The sequence below is a fragment of the Canis lupus genome, chromosome 5 (genome assembly GCF_003254725.2).
Source record: "Canis lupus dingo isolate Sandy chromosome 5, ASM325472v2, whole genome shotgun sequence".
NCBI classification, from domain to species: Eukaryota; Metazoa; Chordata; class Mammalia; order Carnivora; family Canidae; genus Canis; species Canis lupus.
This window is the reverse complement of record NC_064247.1, coordinates 15,599,030-15,621,358: the sequence shown is the minus strand read 5'-3', so window position 1 is coordinate 15,621,358 and position 22,329 is coordinate 15,599,030. Positions and strand designations below refer to the sequence as shown.

Below are 22,329 nucleotides of genomic sequence, written 5' to 3'. Positions count from 1 at the left end.
GCGCTGGGTAGGAGCCCCGCAGAGAAGGGGTGCCGGGCCAGGGCAGGGGGCATAGCTCATCTTCTCCAGGGCAGAAGGTGCTCTGTGAGCCTTCCCATCCTGTTGCTCCACACATGGCAACAATCCAGTCCTCCTGAGTACCCCAAACTCCTCCGCCTTCCCACAACCCCCATCAAAAGCACCCACACATGGAGAAGTGGCGGGGCTAGGAGAGAGACAGGGAGCGCCCTCGACATCCCCACCAGCAACACCCCGCGGGGGGGGGGGGGGGGGGGGGGGAGTCATTCAGGCAGGAAGGCTTTTGCAACATCCTAGGCGTGTCCCCTATACGGAGGCCAAAGGGCCATGAATGACTCCAGGTGTGTTCCAGCCCCTAGGACGGTGTCAGGTTACAAGATGCATTAATCATTCCAGTTTAGCAACTTCAACTGTGAGGTTGTTTTAATCAACTGGCCCCACGGTCCCCAATCACTCCTGGAACAGGGCGGTGGAGGCGGCCAGGGTGCTAAGGGGAGAGGGATGCGGCACACGCGGCCCCGAGGCGTGCCCCGCAGTTAGGCCTCTTCCAGCCGCCGCTGCCCGGGCCTCCGAGCCGCTGCCAGTCAGGGCCCATCCAGGAGGCCCTCCTGACGGCCACCCCTCAGCTCCAGCCGCAGAGAAACCTGGCAGATCGCAGAGCCGGCATGGTGAGTGCGGGCGCCCTCTGCTCTGAATTCTGGGGGAGGGCAGGTCTCCCCATAAAGGGCCCTTCTGGCAGCCTGTGGATTTTGTAACAGCTTCCCAGTGAGAAAAGAGGTCACACCGAGTCACCCCCACATTCAGGCCCTTAGAAGCCTCAGTACCCCCCCTGCCCTCCTCTCCCCTTCTTTACCAAAGGGCACTACACAGCACCCATGAAGCTGGACACATGGGCCACTATTCCCTCCTAAATCCTGCCCGCTCTTCGTGCAAAGTCTCCGGGTCTGTTGGCTAAGGTTGGCACTGTTGTTCCAAGGGCAAGGGGCTGTTGTGACGGCCCCGTCACCTCCCTGGGGAAACGGACTCCTTTTCTTCTTCAACCAAACAATGGACAGCTGCCCCAAAACAACCCAATGTGTGTGGGGATCTACTTGGTCTCTTTCTGGGCCCTGTCCCCTCTCTTCCTCCCCCTCTGAGCACCTAGAGAGCTTCTTCACTGTCTTGGGACAAAGAGAATCAATCCCATCTTTCCAGGACAACTGAGGACAGGGAGGGGAAGACATAATATCTGGATCTGAGTGGGGGATCTCAGGGAATCTTCCCTCTCTGCTTCCTGGAGAACAGGCTGCAGTTGCCAGAAAATCAACACAAAAATGAAAGGGGAGGGAAAAAGAAGGAAGGGGAAGCTTTCTGTCCAAGGGGAACAGAGGTGACTGGCTGGGGCCTCGTGAGTGGCGGTCCCCTGACCCCCAGCCTGAGCACTTCCCATGACATTCCTCTGGAAAGTCTGGCAAAACTCTAGCCCCAGTGCTGGGGTAGTAGAGGGTCAGGAAGGAGAAGGGCTTGCCTGCTTTGCTCTGCAATTCAGCCGGCTTACCCTGTCCCCATCCGAGGAAGCACCTAGAAGCTGATCCCCCATGGTCTTGCTGGGCTCTCTGGAGAGAAGAGGAAGTAGCTCCTGCCTGCGAGCTGCTTATTGGGGGCACTAGGGAGGCCTGGGTGTCTCCCGAGAGAGTAGAGACATAGGAAGGAGGTAGATTCTAAGGCAGTTAACTGGAGCACAAACTATAGGATCAGAGAGTCAAATGGCAGCTCCCTTATTAGCATATTATTCCGGACACTTTGCTCTTCCTGAGACTCATCATCTTCCTCTGTAAAATGGAAACATTTTCCATGCCACCCCCTATGCACACACACAGTGGGTGAAAAGATCGAATGGGCCAGTGATGTGAATAGCTGCGTAAACCTCGAAGCCCTGTACAAATATAAGGACCCAGAGGAATCCACTCCAGCAAATGACAGGTGGGCAGCATGGCCAACACTGAGCTTCACCAGCCGGAGAGGGAACTGGACGTTGCCGTATGAGGGAGGCAGGGCAGGTGGGCACACAGCAGCGCGGGCCACGTCTGAGGCCCCAACGGCAAGGTAGCAGCGGGGCCAGGATCCTGGGCAGGGCCAGGGAGCTTCTGGCCCAAGTTAACCACTAAACCACCTGTGCCTAATAACCCAGTGATTCCCTCTAATGAGGCCCAGACAACCATAGCTCCCAGCCCTAGGGAGCAATGGAACAGCTCACACCCAGGCCCAGCCCTCCCTTTCCCCTGCCCCTCCCTGCCTCCCTCTCACCCCTGCCGGCCCGCCCTGGACAGAGTCCTGTCTGGTTGCTACCTCACCACAGTGGTTCTCCCTTGAGAGCTGGGCATGACTAGGAGGCCCAGGGAGAGCAGGAGCTGCGGAAGGCCCCGGGCAGAGGTCTGAGCCCAATCTCTGACCCCAAGGGAAATGTGGCCCTGTTGTCTCAGCTGCAGTTGAGCCCCAGAGGGAAACTAGGACCCTGGCAAGAGCCATCCTGGTCTTGGCTCCTTACTGCCCACGAGGCCCCAAATATACCATGAGCTACCGGAGCAGAGTGTTAGACACCTGAGGTCAGTCCTGGCCTGGCTGCTCCAGAGGAAGCAGGTTCTCCTCAAGGGTTTGCTGGGCTTGGCTGGACCTAGGAGCAGGTCAGCAGGCCTACCGTGGCAGTGGGGGTCTGGGAGCATGGGCGGGCCCACCTCAGTCGGTCGCCCTCTCAGCCCTGGTGGTGCCATTCTGGGCTCTGCAAAGACCCTGGAGGGCAAGGTCAGCAAGGAAAGGCTGGGTCCCTGCCTGCCCCCCGGGTCCCCTCACTACCTGGGCGAGGGGCTTGATGCTGCTGTGACCCCAAAAATAGTTCCATCCACCTAACCATTTAACCAGCCCCTGTAAGTGGCCAGCCTCCAGACGGCAGGAAGAGGGGCAAAAGGGTACAGTGACCACATTCTGCCCCATAACTCCCAAAGTCGATAGCTCCTTACACAAAGAATCATAAGAGAATGTGCCAAGTCCAATACCAGGGGGGACTACAAGGCACCCCTAGGGCAGAGAAGGCAGGGAATTAATTCTCTCCAGGGTGGTCGGGAAGCTGTTCCAGAAGAAACAGTATTTGCGACAGGCTCTCTCCAGGCAGAGACGGTGGGAAGCGTGTTCCAGGCAGAAGGACTACATGGGAACAGTGAGAGTGACAGATGGGGGCACTGGGGAGGCTGGAGCGGCGGGCACAGGCTACAGAGAGGAACACAGCTGGGGGCCAGAAACCCCATGGTGGTCCCGCAGCTACTACTTGGCACTTGGGTTCAGGGTCCCCATGGAGCCCTGGAGCCCAGTGGGGCCAGGCCAGCTGCCGGAGGCTCACACTCTGGGCCAAGCCACGTCCAGAATGGGGTCGAGGCCACCCTTGCCCACCAGGCAGTGCAGCGGGCACCCAGCTCCGTTCCTGTATTCCACACAATGTGAGATTCCTCTGTGCTGGCACTAGCCTTGCTGGCAAGAGAAAGCAGACATGGGTCCTGCCCTCACGGAGCCCCAAGTCCAGAGGGGGTGGAGGGCGGGAAGGGACAGACGGTTCTCAATCACATCAACCAAGGTTAACTAACAAGTGACAACGGTGAGGCGCGGAAATGCACAGGGGCTGTGAGAGCTCAGGCCAGGATGTGGCCTCATCTGGGGGTCAGGGGAGCCTGGGCTGCACAGGAGCCAGGAGGGTGGGGAGGAGGGGCAGTTCCAGGCAGAGGGAACAGAGGATGCGAATGTGGAAGCACATCCCCCAGATCCCCTTCCACCTCCCAGGGCTCTTCCCATGCAGCCTTTGGGTAGAACTCTGGCCTGGCTCCTGACAGGGACACGTGTCTAGGCCTCAGGTCTCCTCCGTGCCCCTGGCCTCTCTCCCACCATCCTTCCTTGTGCCTGGCTGCAGAGGCCAGCAGTCACAGGCAGCAACCACCCTGTACTCCTCTAGCCGGCTTCTTTGACAAAGCCTAAGAGGATCAGAGGAGCCGATTTGGGGAGGGGGGATGTAACAAGGGAGAAGATGGGGAACAACAGGACTCAGGAACTCTGAACAGACTTTCCACCTTGGGAAGTCAGGAGACAGAGGCTCTCAGGCCTGAGAATCTGCATTTCAGATTTCCCAGCAGCTCCCCGCAGCCTTCCCTCTTGTTCAGATGAAAACATCTACTCAGTAAAACCCTTCAAATTCCCAAGCAATGATTCCCCCAAGGCAGCAAATCCCTCACAACCTAAAATGCGCTCATTTGCCACAGTTTTCTTTAAACCTGTTGTCACCAGGCTGTGAGCTTCTTGAGGACCGGGTCTTTGCCACCTGTTGCCCCTAAACCTATCACAGAGCCCAGCACACAACAGGCACATGATAAATGTGTGTGAGTGAATGACAATGACAAAAGACTGAATTCCCATAACCAGCTGATTTATCTGACACTGATAACAAAGTGAGCCAAGTCCAACTGGAAAAGATGCCAGATTCTATCAGAGGTGTTGCCAAGGTGTTTTAAGTCAGGGCTGCGGTGAGGGAGGGACAGGCCCGAGCCTGCCTGGAAACCCCAGGGACTGGAGAGAAGGAGAGTCTGAGCAGAGCCCAAGTGGCAATCCCCCTGCGACGTGCTTAGCTCCACCCCACAGCCTGCTGCTCTATCACAACTGTAGCACAGAAATTTGTAAACAAGGCTCAAAACCACAACACCCCCAGCCCCCTCCCTCCCAAAGCAGCTCTCAGTTCCCTGGCATAATCTACATGCAACCAGAAACTCTCATAGGGTAATGGGTGAACGGGATGCTTGAGGGAGAGGGCGAGATACTCAGGTGGCACCTGTCCACGGTGGTAGCAGTCTCCTGTCACGACCTGTCCTGCACGTCAGGCTGGCTGGGCTCAGCCACATTCACAGGCTGAGCCCACCATGGCTTTAGGCATTTCCTGTGATCGCAGTTTCTTCCTTTATAATATGCATTCACTCCTTCATGCAGCATGTGTTCCTTAAGCATAAACTATGTGCTAGGCATTGGCAAGAACCTGAAGATTCAGAGAATATGTAGAATCAGAGCTCTCAGTTTTATATCCTCCACAGATGGAACAGAGGCAGGGTGAAGAGCTCCCCCCACCCCGGGCAGAGCAGGCCACCTGTTCACCCACAGATGTTGACACCAAGAGGGTAACACGGCTGAGGTCACTCCTCCTCGCCTCCATCCCATTCCCACCCTGACACGGGGCCTTCATTCATGATCACATCTCTGATCCCCAGAGAGGACGGTACTGCAGGGCCATTGGGAGCATCTCTCCCGAGTCACGGGTGGTCTAAAGAGAATGCCAACAGCAACATCTCGTCCCTACCTGAATGCAGCAAGCACAGCATCTTGCAGCCTGAGAAGCACCTTCACATCCAGAATCTCCCTGAATCTGACACCAGCTCTCTGAGACATCGTGATCCTTGTTCTACAAATAAAGGAATCCCAAGGCTCAAGAGGTTGATGATGACCTGAAAGGGTCACTTGGCCAAGAAGAGTCAGGGCAAGATCCCTAAGCTCTAGGACTTCAATATCAAGTGCCCAGATTTTTCCTTAAGCCCTCCTTCTCCTCCAAGATGTGAACCCATAGACGTGAACCTGAGACTAGACCTTGAACTTGCACTACAAAGTGCAGAACCAGGGAGCCCCACCTCGCTACCTAGAAGCTGATCAACTCTATAATCTAAAGCACGCATTGAGTGAAAACTGTGTTGACTAGCATGAGCAAGTGGAGCTTATCCTTTCTGCCAGAAGACTTCAGCCCTCACTACCCTAACAAAGGCCACAAGGAGGATGTGAGCACACAAAGGAAACCAGTGGGCAGAATTAACTTAGATTTTTCTCAAGACAACTGAGAAATTTCCCAATGCAGCCTGGGAAAACCACTCAAGTTGCCATGAGATCGTGAAGGATAGAAATCTGACTTAGAGGAAATTTTAACCAAATCGGGGCTAAGACTGGTCTTCTCCATGGAAGAGGGCAACAGAAGCACCAGGCTAACAACAAGCAAGCTCTTCCAAGTCACAGGCCCTCAGGAAAGGACCTTAGACGTCTTCTCAGATCAGAGGCCAGTGTTTCCCCAAATTTGTTTTAGCCTCGGAGCCCACTGCCCACTGAGATCTAACATAGAACCCCCAAGTGGAAAACAGCCTGGGCCCCCCATGCACTCCTGCCCTGCCTCCCTTGTCTTGCAGCAACCCCAGGAGTCCCCCCCCCGCCAGGTCCTCTAGGGTGCCAGAGAGCCCTTCTCTGGCCTTGCCCTGGTCTACTTTGGACATCTACATCATCTAGCTTCTACTCACACACGTTGTTACTTAGATGATCTTCCCTGCACTGAGAGAGAAAGAGACTTTCTGTAATGTCCCCCATTCATCCTGAGCATCCCCTTTGCTGCTTCCTTGAGATGTCCCTACCCACTTTAAAAGACCATTGCTACCCAATGTCTTTGTTTCTCTGGCCTGCAGCCTCCTCCCTTTGTTCCTAAAGAGGTCACATGACATCATCCTAGGACCCCTAAATGCCGCTGTCCCTATGCGTGCTCCAGGGTGAAGATTCCCTCCTGAGGGCAGGCCCCCAGGCTCCATAAAATCACAAAAATGACCATTTGTGCAGGGCCTGGTCCACACATGCAAGGCCCTCTGCCAGGCTCCTTCCACAGACGACAGTTTTTGAGTATGTGCAAGGCCAAGTACTTACTAGGTTCCATAGTAGTAGTCATTAATTACTAATAAGAAATAGTAGGATATATGCCTCGTGGGCACAAGGACTTTGTCTTTTGTATTCGCTGCTATATGACCAGCCCCCAGAACAGTGCTTCACTGAATGGATAAAATAGTCTTATTTTTGTTGTGTTTATTATTAGGGGCATTTAGTGCATTCTTACTCTATACCAGGCAATGGGCTAGAGGCTGTGTATATTCTGGTCTCATTAAGAAGACTTAGAACCTCTCTCTCTCTCTCTCTCTCTCTCACACACACACACACACACGCACACACACACACACACACACACAGGAAATTGAGGCTCTGGGGGTTGAAGACCTCGCCTGACGCCTGTGCCCTGTCCACAGCCCATGGCCTTCCCCAGCCGACGGCAGCCCAGGGAGGACAGCCTCACGTAGGCGCAGAGTTCCTGAGTGGGCAGGGAAGTGGTAAAAGGGAGCTTCAGTTATGTAACTGCCAAGCTCTAGCTGCAGAGGAGCCACAGGGCACGGCTGCAGCAGTACTTACAGGATCACGAGTGCAGAGTTCATGGGAGACACCGAGAGTCACTGCGGACATTTGCCAGGAGATGGAGGCTCTTGGCCCCAGCAGCCAAACCAGCTCCCCAGAGGCTGCTTCCCCGGGAGCATCCAGACCAAGCGAGAACACTCAGTCCTGCCCTTGAACATGCACTGCCATGCGCACCCTCCTTGAACGCTGAGTACAGTCCTGCTCCCTGAGCCTCCGGGATAACTGGAGCTAAGGGCACGGGTGTCCAAGTCCCACACTCCTCTAGATGCCGAGCACCGAGCTAGGGGCGCCTCCTGCATCATGTAGTTCATCCACACCCCCGAACCCAGGAGGCAGATCACACTCTTCCCATTTTACACATGAGGAAACTCAATCACTTGCCCAGGAGCACAGGGCTCATAAGGGGCAGAACTGGATCCAGGCCAGAGCTCCTGACACAGAACTCAGAAGGAACAGGGACAGGGGCAACTGTCATCTGGCCAGAGCAGCTGAGACCCCTCGAACCACAAAGACCCACCAAGGGGGACCATGAACAAACCCGTAAAAGCAGGAGAGGACCAGACAGGGTTCTTGGGGCCTTGGAAAGGTGCATCGTCACTGGCCGGCGGAGCCCCGCCGGGAGCCTTTCTCACTGGCTCTATCACCGATTTGCCACCCCTGCTTCCAAAGGCACAAACTGGGGCCCAGAGATGTTAAGTGATTTGCCCAAGGTTGCTCAGCAGGTAAACTGTAGAGCTCGACTTTAGAACACCAGAGCCCTTCTTCCCTCACACCACCTCGCTCCTCAAAGTTTAAAGGACAATTCCGAACAAGAAAGAGAGGGCGTGATGTTTCGAAGGCAGTACAGACTCTGCGGGATGCTCTCATAAACATCAGACCACACCTGGGGTGGCAGCTCTTTAGCTCAGATAAATTGCAGTTTAGAGCACGCTCCCCTACTCCCCAAGCTTTAAGACCCATCAGCCCCTCCTAAAGGCACACCACGACATTCCCTTAGGCAAACCCCTAAGGTCACCGTCAGTCCAGGTGGCCTGACTCCTGAGGCCTCTCTCGTGGTCCCTTCAGCCACTGCCCACACAGCACCTGCAGGTGCGCAGAGGTGGAGCTGCTTCCTTTCCAACAGACCCTCCTGGGGGTGGGGGGCTGCATCGACCCCCCCCCCGGGGGGGTGGTCAGAAAGAAAGTTGAGCCAAGTAGAATTGTGGAGAACTCAGGCTGTAGAGAATGGGCTGCTTCCCCCAAACACCAAGAATAGGCCGCTGGAGTGGTTTGTAGGAGTCACCGAGCTACCGTTAACAGTAGCATCACCGGGGCAAGTTCAACCCAACCCAACGGGCATGTACTAATACCTCATTTCTGCTCTTCGTGTTGTCTTGCCATGTGACCTGGGAGAGACTGCATGGCGACTGTGCCTCAGTTTCCCCACTTGTGAAACAGAAATAGTTACCCCTGCACCCTCTCCCGTGGCCCTCCCTGGAGTCAAGAGCTGTGCCTGGACAAAAGGCTGAATAGCGGGCTGGTGGCAGGACCGTGGCAGGCCACCTGACACCTCCCAGCCCCCCTAGGCCCTGCCCTGGAGCCACTGTGCCCTGCGATGGGGGTTGGGGTGCTCAGCTCAAATTGCCGACAGGTCAGCACCTATGTGGCTCAGAACAAGGCCCAGTGGCTTCTAATGTAGCAGGCGAGGCTGAGGTCAGCCCTGAAGGAAAATGCACTGCTGTATGGATGCCTCGCACGAGGCAGAGCAAGTGCAAACGTTCGCTGGGACCCCAGCATGTGAGAGCTAGGGCACCCAGCCGTGCGTGGCCCCGGCAGGGGGTCCTGTCTGGAGAGGATCCTTGAGAGCCAGCTTGATTTGCCATCCCTGAGAACATTCCACGTATCAGGGCTGCTGCATCACAGCCAGGCCCATCTCGGGAAACCCGTACCCTCCCTCTGCTGACCCACAACCTCCCGGCTCCCATGGCCCCTGGCCCCTCTCCTCACCTTACCTGTCATGGCTGAAGCACCCAAGAGAGGAAGTACTTGCCCGGTCTGGTAAAGGCATCAAACTGCCCTATGCCTGCTGCAGGTGGAGAGCACACAGCCGCCTGCTGTTGGGTCAGGGGGTGGGGGGAGTGCAGGTTCAGGGTCAGAGAGCAGAGGGAGGCACCTGCAGAGCAGCCCCTGAGCCAGCCAAGGGCCAAGCCCTGCTCTGTGAGCCGTGAGCAGCCTCTGGGACTCCTGGCTCGCTAGAGAACCTCCCCACCCACTCCCCTGGGCTCTCCCCTGCCGTGTCCCTGGCCTGGGCAACCTAGCTCCCACCTGCCAGAGCCACAAAGGACCTATTTATCCCATCACCTAGCAACAGCAGCATCTCTGCCTCTAGGTGTTCCCAGAGAGACCATGGGAAGCCAGGGCTGGAGCCCCCACAGGAGCCTGAAACTGCCACACCGCAGAGCAGAGCCAGAAAGCCCCTTACTGGGAGCCCCTGCCTTTCCCCCTTCCCCTGCACCCCAATCATCCGAGCTCTGCCCCTATTGACTTCTTTCCAGAGCAAGGAAGCTCAGAGTCAGCACTGCAGAGAGGAAGAGAAAAATAAGGCCCAGGGACAGGCTGCTTGGCAAGGAAAGCAGACAAAAGAGCTGGCCAGGCTTTCTGCTGCTCCTTTGGCCTCTGAGCACCTCTCAGTATTGGCTGGCGGGGCACCTGCCTGTTTCGATGTGTAGTAATAACCCTCTTATCTGCTTTACCATCTTTGAGAGTCTCCATGTACCCAAGGGACCTTAAAGTTCAGAGAGATTGAGGTGTGGGCCCAGAGCTACACAGCAAGTCAAAAGACAAGGCAAAATGACCTTCTACTCCCCGGGCTGGCGGGCTCTTGGTGTCTTCTCTGCAGCACACTTAAGCCTCATCCTCAGTTAAAAATAAGAACTGCCTGGTGCCTGGGTTCATCAGCTCTGAGCTAGAAGGTTAAAGCTGCACTAAGCCCAACCAGGGCCTAAGGGTAAATAAAGGAGGAGGAAGAGATGAGAAACATGCACACCTCAAGGGAGAGAGATGAAGAAGGGATGCTAATAACCACAAAGCCCCTGCTGGGCGGGAAGCAGTAGGCCCTTCCGCAGACAGACTCAGGGAGGGAGGACCTCTCACTCTTGCTGATGGAAGACTTGGAGAGCCAGGAACCAAGCAGACATGGGTTTGCCTGGGGAGCTGGGGAGCTGCTGGGGGCAATCTCTGCCCACCAGTGCATGCTAACTACACAACTAGACTTCACGCCAGGGAGTAGACAATCAAAAGGACACAGTCCCAGCTAATGGTACTTCCCAAAGTAGGTTCCTACAAGGGCGCGGGGCGGGGGGATGAAAACAACAGTCCACTGAGTCCAAAACCCTGGCCTCCAAGGGCTGGATCTGTTCCTGATTTGTTCTGAGGCCACAGCAGCCACTTAATCTACAGGAGGCTTAGTCTTCTCTCCTGGAAAATGGGGATAATTTCTCAGGGTGGTTCTGAAGATTAAATGGGACAGCAGGGATCCCTGGGTAGCTCAGTGGTTTAGTGCCTGCCTTTGGCTCAGAGCGTGATCCTGGGGTCCTGGGATTGAGTCCCACATTGGGCTCCCTGCATGGAGCCTGCTTCTCCCTCTGCCTGTGTCTCTCATGAATAAATAAATAAATAATTTTTTAAAATCCATTTGTTAAAAAAATAAAAAGTAAAATAAACGGGACAGCAATTATGCAAGACATTGTAAGCTCTGCCTCTATATTTGGGTCGCAGAATAATGTCTTTCTGTGACCAGCAATGGACCAAAAGGCAGGGAAAGATAATTCTCTGAATTAGGCAATCAATAGGTGATTTTCATCAGCCTTCTAACACCCACCTTCTAACTCCTTCTTCCCCTCCCCTTAGCCCCTCCTGGCTCCAGGGGCCCAGGCATTGTAACCCAGACAGCAGGAGCTTCCTTCCGAGATAAACCCCTAAGTCAGACACCAGTTGGGCTGGGCCTGTGAGTCAGGGCCACACAGTGGACTGAATCAACACAGCAGACAGGCCTGACCCAGGCAGCAACCCAACAACACAGGAAAGGCTGGTGCCTTTGCTAAGCCTGGGCTGGGCCTGGGCTGTGGCAGTTGTGACCAGGGGATGAGTTCAAGTTGAGGATAAACTGTGACATCTCCAACAAAGCAGAAGGCAGCACAGTTGATGTATCACGGCCTCTCAAGCTCCTTCCCTCTACCAACTCCTGGGCTAGACATTTCCCCAGATTAGGAAACCAGGAGAAGCCTGGGGTGGTCCCCAGAGACCCTTTCAGCTTTGCATCCTATGATCATGGCCCAGACTCATCCAGTGACGGGGGATGGCCAGGTTCCTAAGTCTTACCTGGTAAGATTTTTTTTTTTTTAGATTTTATTTATTTATTCATAAGAGACACAGAGAGAGAAGCAGAGACACAGGCAGAGGGAGAAGCAGACTCCATGCAGAGAGCCCGATATGGGGCTTGATCCTGGGTCTCCAGGATTATGCCCTGGGCTGAATGCGGCACTAAACTGCTGAGCCACCCAGTCTGCCCTTGATTCTTACCTCGTCTCTCGGCCCCATTTCTCTTCCCTGCCCCCGCCCCCTCGACTTGGGATGGATTCTGGGCTGAAAGGCAACACGGCTCCTGCGCACTCCCAACCTCATCCTGCTCAGGAAGGCAATTCACATTGATATTGCCAGTGGCCGCTCATAAACCTAAATGTGCCCACCTCCCTGTCCATTACCCTAGATGCTTATGACCTTCAGCAGCTCCTCTTCCGGGAAGTCTGGCAACCCATCATCCCAGATCTCACCATGTTGGAGAAGAGGCTTCAAGAAAGCCAAAGAGCAGGCCACTCATGGAAGAACTCAGGTGGTATGAGAGTCAGAGTAGAGCCCGGGAGGATGGGAGGATGGGAGTTGGACTCCTTGAACCCCTCAGCATAGCCGACTGCTTCTTTATTTTCTCTTTGAATCTCAGGTGCACACCACTGGATGAATCAATTCTTGATTCATGACATTTTCCACTGTTGGCTTCCGCAGCATCCCCTTTGTAACTCCCCAACTAGTTGGATGACTTTAATAATGATGTAAACCTCCATAAACCAACCACCCCTAACAAACACTGCATCTAATCACCTGCCCTCACACACACATCCCCTCCCCCTGCCCAGGTGGGTGGGCAAGTCTCTTATGTTTAGTAATTCAGTGAATATTGATTCTACATCTTTGCCAGGCCAGCAAAGGTGCTAGAAGCCCTCTGGAACATAAGCATCATTTTATCATTTCCTTGCTTCCTTATGAAAAGGAGTCTGGGTTATGTGTAATCTTTTGAGGATTTACTTTCTCCTCTAATGTTAAATTACTGATACCATCCATTTATTTTGTGGTGCCATAGTTCATTTGTTTTGACTGTAGCATAATATTCCAATGTGTGTGTGTGCCAGAGTCGGCTCATTCAAGGCGGGCCTGGGACTGAGCCCTGAAACCAAGATACTTTCCTTAATTCTTTCACTCAAGTATTAAATACCCACCCTAGGGGCACCTGGGTAGCTCAGTTAAGCATCTGCCTTTAGCTCAGGTCATGATCTCAGGGTCCTGGGATCAAATCCCATGTCAGCCTCCCTGCTCAGTGAGGAGCCTGCTTCTCCCTCTCCCTCTGCCCCCCGCCCCCCACTGATGCTCATGCTCTCTCCCTCTCTCAAATAAATAAATAAAATCTTAAAAAAAAATAAATACCCACTCTATGCCAGGCATTGTAGGAGACACCAGGGATGCCCTAATTACCAGTTAGTCATAGTCTCTGTCATTCTAGCTTGTAGTTTTGACTTAGTTTATTTTGTTTTCAAAAAAGGTGTGGAATGTTTTCTGTAGGAAGATTGCAGTCGAAAACATATTAGCTAAAGGGGTACTGAGGTCACTTCTGTTCACAGATGAGGAATCAAGAAAGTGCAGACTGTGAACCTCTTTTGTTCCGTGTCTCGGCTTCAGCACAATTCCGGTCCCATCAAAGGCATCCAGTCAATATTTGTTGAATTAATAATAAACACAAGACTTGCCCTACCTACCTCAACTAATGTAGGCATGTGAGCACAGGCAGACTCAGGGAGAAAGAATGAATTGACTGAGAAAGGCCAGTAAGTGGATGTTCCTGATGTCCCTCTAACCTGCCCCTCCCACAGCCTTTGCATGTCGGCAAATACCCTCCTACGTGCTCCCTGAAGACCCCAGAGCATCCAACCCACTGGCAAGGCCTGCTGCTTTGACCTCCCAAGCACGCGGTGACTTTCCCCACCACCAGCGTCTTTCTCCTTCCTCTTGTTCTTGCAGATCTTTGTTCTGACCCTCTGACTCCTCTCTGGCGTTCAGATCTCATCCTAGGGGCTCTCTCCAACCACCCTGGCCCCTTCCCTAGGTCTCTGGCTCTAAGTATCCACCAGGCACTGTCTCCCATCACCTGTTTCACTCTGCATGGCACTACTGGTTCCAGCTTCCTCTGGTCATACCTGTCCTCCCCCTGCTTTCCCCTATTCCCCACCCACCAGAGGTGAGGGCAGGGCCTGGCCTGGCCTGGCCTGTCTGGGCACTTCTCCCATCCTGCTGCACTTATTTCTTATTTGTCTTTGAATCCACAGCTCCTAGAGCAGAGCTTTGTGAAATATTTCATTGAATACTCAGTGACTTAATGCTACCCGTACTGGTTATCAGACAATTGAGATCCTTTTCAGCCTTGAGCTTGACTGAGTCAGACAAAAGAATTTTGTAAACTCTTATACACAGACTGTATGTAGATTAAGTACTGTTGATACTACTATTACCCAACGCTACAGCCATGGCAATGCAGCGTTGCAGGACTTTTCTCATCTTTACCCTGGAAATAGTACCCCCTCCAGGTGTTGGAGGTGGTGGAGGACAGGTAGCTGGGAATGATCTATAGGGCAGAGCCTAGAGTCCAGTTCCATCTAACAGCATCTGTCCCACCTTTCCAGTGCAAAATTCTGAGGGTGCAACGGCCTGAAGAAGCAGGGACTGACTGCCCAGTGGGAAAGCTTTGCAGCAAATGCTGGGGGGCCCAGGAGGGAAGAGACCCCGCCGGTGTGAGCCAGGCCCTCCAACTACATAGTTCACTTAAACCTCACAGTGGCGCTTTGAAGTAGGTGCCATCTTCTCCACTTTATGAAGGGGGAATGGAGAACCGGGGAACGTGAAGCTCAGAGAGGTTAACTATCTCACACCCAAGACTCACAATTAATAAGATGCAGAACCTGTATTCCAACTCAGCCCTGCAGACTCCAGAGCCTGCTGTCTCTGCTACATCCCCCAACTGCCTAAGCCCTCATGCGACCCAAGGGCAAAGCCAGACATGGCCCTCCAGCAGATTACAGAGTTTGGGAGGAAAGGAAGAAGCTCCTTCTCCCAATGACTAGGTCTACCATGCTCAGTCATGGGAGCAAACACCACCTAGGGATGCCCCGCTCCGCACTGCCATTGCCAACCAGACCTAATCTGGGACACCCACCCAAGGCTTAGAAGAAGCCCTGTCACCCCCAAATGGGACTAGAAAAATTCTCAGATGAAAACATTCAAAGTCCTGCAGCTCCTCCACCTACCAGTGGAACCGTTGTGACCTCAGCACCATGAGCAGACAAGTCCCAGGATGGAGACACAGACCCCAGACAGGCCTGCCGCTCACCCAGCCCAGGGACTCCAGCCCCTATAGCAACTGGAAAGGGAGCAAAGAGAAGAGAGCTTTCTAGGAGGCACAAGAGTGAGGCATGAGCCTTGGCAGTCCTATCTCCCTTACCCTTTGCTTTGCAGGAAAGGGGGTATATGGACTTCATATGTGAGCCTTATGTGCATGGTTCCTGTGTGTGACCTTGTGTGGCTGTGTGTGTGCTGAGTGCACACATGAAGTGATGTATCTGGAAGAACAGAGGCTTGTATTTGTGTATGTGTGTCCATGGTGACCTAAGAGTATACTTGCAGAAGTACCATAGTGCTCTGATATTGTTTTATCTTTGTCTATTTGCTCTATTCAGTATAGAATACATTCAGTAAAGTACTCAAATCTAAAGTGTACCCCCTAGTGAATAATAAACATATATACACCCATGTAACCAACACTTAGATCAAGATCCGTAAGTTTTCCAACATTTCAGAAGTTTCCATCGTGCTATTTCCAAAAACTGCCCCGCTTCCCCAGTCAGTAGTGTTCACTATTCTGACTTGTATCATCATAGATTAACTTTACCTTTTAAATTTTGTATGTATGAAATCATACAGAGTTTGCTCTTTTGTATCTATTTCTTTCCTTCATTATTATATCCATGAGATTCAACCATAGGTCATTGCGCTTAGCACTAGGTAATGCTTGTCTACTGTTGAAATATTTTCCATCATATGAATATACCACAATTTATTTACCCCACCAGTGATTGGCTTTTGGGTTGTTTCAATTTTTAGCTATTATGAATGCAGTTACTACGAACATTCGGGTACAGGTATTTTGCTAGACACACGAACTCATTTCTCCTGGCTTATTCTTGGGTCATAGAATCCTAAAATATTCACATAGCTGATTCAGCCAGACTATTTCCCAAATTACCTGTACTAACTTATATTCCTGACAACAGTGTGTAAGAGTTCCAATATTCCCCATCCTCAGCAATACTTATCATTGTCCATCTTTTTCATTTTAGCCATTCTGGTGTCTATGTAGAGATATTGTGGTATGAATTTGCACTTGCCTGATGAGCATCTTTTGGCACTGATTGGCCATTGAAGTATCCCCTTCTGTGAAGTGTCTGAGTCTTTTTTTTTTTTTTATTCATTCATGAGAGATGCACAGAGAGAGCCAGAGACACAGGCAGAGGGAGACACGGGCTCCTTGCAGGGAGCCCGATGTGAGACTTGATCCCAGGACTCCAGGATCACGCTCTGAGCCTGAGCCACCCAGGCATCCCAGCGTCTGAGTTTTTACAGAATTATAACACCTATTGAAGTAGACACAAATGGTTGCAAAACAGACAGCAGAGCAGAATCATCCTGAGAAACTTAGCAGTATAACGACCAAGCAGCCTGGCATTTCCACAATTGCTAACTAATACACCTAGTTAGCTAGTTGTACCAGTTAATATAAATGTAAAACTGAACTTTACATATTGAACCAGTTAGACATCGCTGAGCCACCCAACTTAGAATCAGCAGGGAGAAGGAGACAGAGATGAGAACCAAGAGCCTCCCCTGGGCTCTCAGCCCCAGCCCGAGGGCTTCCCTCACTCATCTTACTGACTATTTTTCCTTTAATTACAGGATCCGGACAGCAATCAACCCCTGAACAGCCTTGGTAAGTTAAAATCCGGCTTCCCCTCATCCACCTCAGCCTCCAAGTTTCCACCAGTCACCAAAGAGATACTAAACCCCCCTTGCTTGGCCCTCACCACTGCCACCAAGGGCTAAATGCTGTGGAAGATCTCCATCCACCCACCTATTCATCATTCGGCAAAAATGTATTAAGCAACTGTAAGGTCCAGGATAATTCTAGAAGCAGGATGCCTGGTCTCCAGGGAAATAGGACCAACAAACCTAAAGCCATAGGAGCGGTGATTCTCCAACTCATTCAGTCACTCACTTTCTTATTCATTCAACAACTCTGTGGATGCCTGCCACATGCCAGGCTCTGGGCTAGACACTAGACTAAAGCAGGAAATAAGACAGCCAAAGTCCCTGCCGTCATGAAGTTGTTCTGACCATGCTGCCACAGAATAAGCTAGACACAGGTATTTTCTCTGGTAGACTAGAAAATGATAGTGTTTGCCTGATTTACAGGAGAAGAATAGTTTAAGAGGTAAAGTATTCCCAAATTTAAGGGAACACTCTTCTTTTTCCCCTCCCATTCCATTCTGCTAAACCACTGATAACAATTCCTGGTAGCCTGCTGGATTAACAAAATGAGTGAGCAAAGCACAAATTAATATGACAAATCAACAAGGAAATAACCGATCCCCCTTACTTCAACAATTTTAGGGCCTCAAATTAATAACGATCATAAGCAATGTCATCTTCCCAAGTAAGATGGCACCTAGTTTATTCTTTGGAATTCGATAGACCATCATGTCCCCGGAGAACACCAGACATCCGAGGGCTTTACCACCTGAGTAAGCCTGAGAACTACCCAACCAGAAAACAAGTTAGATTTGCCACCAATGCCCATGTGAAGGGAGTTCGAGAAGGAGAGAGCGGTGCCAAGCCATCAGAGATAATAGCGTCATGGGTGAGGCACGCGTTGACAAAGCCCCCACGGGAATAGACTATCACAAAACAGAAGGATGTGATGAGGGTTTCAGTGGTGAAAGGGAAGAGGAGTAAAGATTCAGAGGTAGGAATGAAGGCAGGTGTGCAAGGACCAGAGGGGAGCTGCCCGTGTGGCCCTGGGAGCTGGTGAGGATTAGCAGCGGGAAGTCCATGTGGCAAGGAGACAGGGGCCAAATCACACTGGCTTTGACAGTCTGAAGAAGAGCATGGTCTAGATAGGGAAGTCACGGAGGGTTCTCGAGCAGGGATATGACAGCAACCTGCTGGGAGGCTCTGTCCCACAGTGGTGGGCAGGACAGGCTGGAGGAAGGAACGGTGGCAGGCAGGGAGGCTCCTCATAGCTCATGGTGGCTTTGTTAACTTTAAGTATGAAACATAAGCCAAGAAAACTCTGCAGTTCCTGATCATGTTCTTCCTGAAAGCATCAGGGAGGCAGAGACATCAGGACCTGGACAGGGGAACTCATGAAGGGACTGGACTCCCTTATAGACAGTCCACCTCTGAGAAAATAAGCGCACCTTGCATCACCAGCGGGAGGTGCTCAACAAAAAAAATCACTCATGGAGGAAGAATGAACGAAATGTCACCATGCCCACGGCCTCGGGAAAGAGGACAGTTCTGCACACTGACTGCTAGAACTTTAAAATGATACCTGCTTAGATTGATCAGCTCCTTGGTGCCAGCCCACATCCCCAGGGCCTCAGCTCTGCATCCAAGGCTTCAACTCCCCTGAGGAAACGCTTTCAACAGATTCAATGATACCAGCATTTACTGAGCACCAGGCTCTGGCTGGATGCCATTCTCTGCTTTTAAAGAGCTGGGGAAAGAGATCGAGACAGACATATAACTAGCCACCATTCCAGCCAGAAAACAAGACCTAGAAGATGGAAAGGATGTGTGCTTAAGAGATCAAGCAAAGAACGGTTCACGTATTCATTTGGCAAATATCTGTTGAGACACCAGCAACTCAGCAATGAACAAAAAAGAAAGAAGAAAAAAACTCCTTATCTTCATAGAGTCTTCATTTCAGGCAGGGATGGGAGGGGACAGAGAGTATATGTAATATGTAAAATACAGGGTATGTTAAGAGCTGATAAGTGGTATTTTTTTTAAATGGGGAAGGATGACAGGAAATGATTACCTTTTTATTTAATTTTATTTAAATTCAATTAATTAACATAGTTTTTATTAGTTTCAGAGGTAGAGTTCAGTGATTCATTAGTTGGTATAACATCCAGGGCTCATTCCATCTTGTGACCTCCTTAATGCCCATCCCTCCACCTCCCTCCCCTCCAGAGACCCTCAGTTTGTTTCCTAGAGTTAAGTCTCTTATGGTTTGCTTCCCTCTCTGATTTCGTCTTATTTTTCCCTTCTTTCCCCTATGATCCTCTCTTTTCTTTCTTTAATTCCACATATGAGTGAAATCATTCCTCTGTTTTAAGGCATCTCCAGGCTCCTACCTGGTTTCCCTAACCCCAAACTCTTGTTCCCATCCACCTCCTTCCCAATGAAAGATTCATCTTTCTAAATATCAAAAATATGATCATGTATCTCTGCTGCTCAAAGCTCTCCATGGCTCCCCACTGCCTTCATGATCAAATCCAAATTCCTGGCATGGTATTCAAGACTCTCCACAGACTGACATTGCCAGTCCTGCCTCCACAACATGCACCGGCCCATGTTATACCTCAGGAGCTCACAGTCACCCACCCCTAGGCCTTTGCCCAGCTGGTCCACCCTAACCACCCCCCCCCCACCTCACCTACAGAGTCCCATTTAAGTGAGTGCTTTGATGGCGTCTGGCAGTACTGGAGACTGTGTCCTTGTTCACATCTTCCCCCAAACTGCTATCTCCTTAAAAACAAGGACCATTCTAGGGACTCCCTCTCTGTTGAGTTGGAGATGGAGGCCATTAGGATGCATTTATTAGGACTCTATGAGCATGTAATATGTTGGAGGTCCCTGCCCTCCTCAAGCTTACAATTTAATCAAAAGATAAGTCAGAAGAGAGGATAAATGATAGTAAAGCAAATGAGTACTTGCCTCTCCAGGGGCAGTTCCAAGGCAGACTGGCCAGGGTGAAACATCCCAGAATAGGCTAAGACAAGGAGAAGACGCCATGGTCTGGAGGCTCATTAGAGGGGCACAGGTGAGAGATGGATAAGCCTGGGTAAGCAAAGGAGATGGGATGACGGGGTGCTGCTGAAGCTAAGCCCAATCTGCAGGAATAAAACCCCAGTGCTAAGCAAAACTGTCCCCGAGAGACATTCTGCAGCTCAGCACTGGGGTCAGAGGGCAGGGAGGCTGTGGGCCTCGGCAGGGATGGTCTCCAAGTGCTGACCTCAGGCTCTCTCCCTCTGCCTCACAGATGTCACCCCACTGCGCAAACCCCGCACTCCCATGGAGACCTTCAAAAAGGTGGGGATCCCCATCATCGCAGCCTTGCTGAGTGTGGCGATCATCATCATCGTGGCTGTCCTCAGTAAGTGGCGGCCCTCACCCCCTCATGACTGCCCCCACCTCTGTCCTCACCCCCACAGTAAACAGCAGCTCCTGCCCACGCCTCTGAGCACAACCCTACCCTCCACCCTTCCACCGAGCAGTCCTGGGCAGGTGATCTGCAGAAAGCTTTGTGTGACATGTGTCTACCCCCGGCTTTGAAGGGAGCCTTCCAAAAAAAAATGAAGGGAGCCTTCCCCAGGAGTGAAAGAAGGAGGTGAATGCAGCCCCCACCTACCCCGATAATCTCTGCCACAGGGAAAGCACAGCTGTACATGGTACAAATCCATGCAGGCAACTGGCCCCCCGGAGGCCAGGAGGCCCCTGCCTCCTTCATCAGGAGTCTACAGACACCTGAGCACCCCTACTGGCTAGAAGAGAGGCAGGGACACCGACAGGAGGCACCAGGGAAGCCCACCCAGGTAGACAGCACCTCCGCACCCCAATTTCAGCTCTGTCTTCTCAGCCAGCGCCTGAGACCCAGTGTGATGTAGGGCAGGCCACTCAGGGACAAAGAGTGAACTGAATGACCCGCAATGTCCACATCCTGGTCTCAGTTGTGAGTGTCCTTGCTTCTCCTCCCCCATAGTCACAGCAGGCTACTGACTGTGCTTTCAGGGTGGGAAGTCATCTTTTGACCTCTGCCAACTGCACTCTCCTCTCATCGGTAGAACATCCCATCTCTCCCAGAAGGATATTGGAGATAATGTGTGTCAACTACCTGGATGAAAATCAGGTTGTTCAAAAGTATGGGTCATCATATAGGGTACAGAGATGTGACCAAGGCCATAAACATGTGTTTGCTAACCCAGCTGGGACAGGCCCCTCAGGAGCCTGCACCTGGAACCATGGTGGCATTTCCACCAGCAGTAGTCACTGATACTCAGAGATCACCAAGCCCAAACCCTCCTCCTCCACTTGAGCACCTAGGCTGAGAGTGGGGGTGTGGCAGTGAGAGACAGCTGGGACAGGGCCCTGGGGACCCAGCCTGAACAAGTGCCTTTCCGTCTGCGGCAATGGAAGTGCAGATCCACAACACTACCACCACCAGATCCCTGAGAGCCCTGCTGAGCCGTGAGATGCGGATTTCTTCTTGACCTTGGCTGGCCCTTGGCCGTGGGTTTGCAGCAGCATAAGCAGAGCTGCCATCCTAAGCCTGTTCTATTTAGACCAGCGTGAAGGAGAGGGTGCTTTCTCTGAGCACATGCCCTGCCACACTGGAGAGGGAAGGGGCCTGATTCATCCAGGGCGTGCCGGGCAGGCAGTGGTGCATGAGTTAGAATTGGGGTCTCTCCGTCCCACAAGGCTCCCCTGTGGAATCTGAACCTCCATCCCAGGCAAAGCTCCCTCAACTTTTTGGCTTCTGGGGTCTCAACTGGTGACACTGTCCTGGCTTTGTCCCAGGAGACTAGAGTGACCCTGCCTTACCCTGGCTCCTGACCATGAACTAAACTCTGAAGGTCTAGGAAAGATGCAGCCTGCTCCTTCTCCAGTGCTCCCTCACATCAGGGGCACCAGGGCCAGCAAATCCCCTCTTGAACCCCCTCAGGTTTAGGCATGGAGAGGCAGCAAAGAGCTTAAGAGTTAGACCCTGATTAGAATCCTGCTGCCTTGGGAAATAAACCCCAACTCTAAGCCTTGGTGTCCCCCCTTATGATGTGAGTTAATCATGACACCTGCCTCCTCAAGCTGTTGTCAGGACTGTACAAAGCAGCTAGGCAGGAGGGCCTCAGCCTATCAGGAGACTTTACAAACATTAGACTCATTCCCATCAGCCTGAGACAGCAAAGGAGCAACAGAATTTGAAAGCAGCAGGCAGAAGACAAAACACGACAAAACACCGACCCCTCCATGGATCTTTCAGTCCCAGATAAAAACACCTAGTTCTAGAACTGCCCTTGATGGTTGCAAGACGCTCAAGGCCACCAGCTCACCAAATGTTCCCAACAACCTCACCTCACTGTACAGATGAGAAAATGGAGGCCTTAGGAGGGAAAGGACCAGCACTCTCATCTTTGGGCTCCAGGCCCAGTGTCGTCTATCCATTACCAGAGGCACGTGCCAGCCCCAGAGAGTAGGAGGCCAGTGGTAGCTGTTCCTAAATTTCTCCCACACATTCTCTCACTTAGCTCCTCAGCCATTTGGTAGGTATGGGACAGGTGTTAAACTTTACAGATAAGGAAACTGAGGCTCAGGACCAAGTAAACAGGCTACTAAGTGGCATCACAGGGT

The 22,329-nt window shown here is 52.1% G+C and overlaps 1 protein-coding gene across 2 annotated transcripts in view; it reads left to right on the top strand.

Moving 5' to 3' along the window:
* The first annotated feature begins 404 nt into the window (after positions 1–404).
* TMPRSS4 (transmembrane serine protease 4) overlaps positions 405–22,329 on the top strand; it is a 35,496-nt gene continuing 13,571 nt past the window's right edge. The window contains exons 1-3 of one of the 2 annotated variants that reach the window (XM_025465356.3): positions 405–686; positions 16,597–16,630; positions 19,967–20,080. In XM_025465356.3, coding sequence (XP_025321141.1) covers positions 684–686; positions 16,597–16,630; positions 19,967–20,080 — 151 coding nt within the window. In that variant the 5' untranslated portion in view covers positions 405–683. Of the gene's footprint in view, positions 687–12,040; positions 12,158–16,596; positions 16,631–19,966; positions 20,081–22,329 lie in introns of those variants that run through there. The other variant, XM_035716823.2, reaches the window with a different exon arrangement.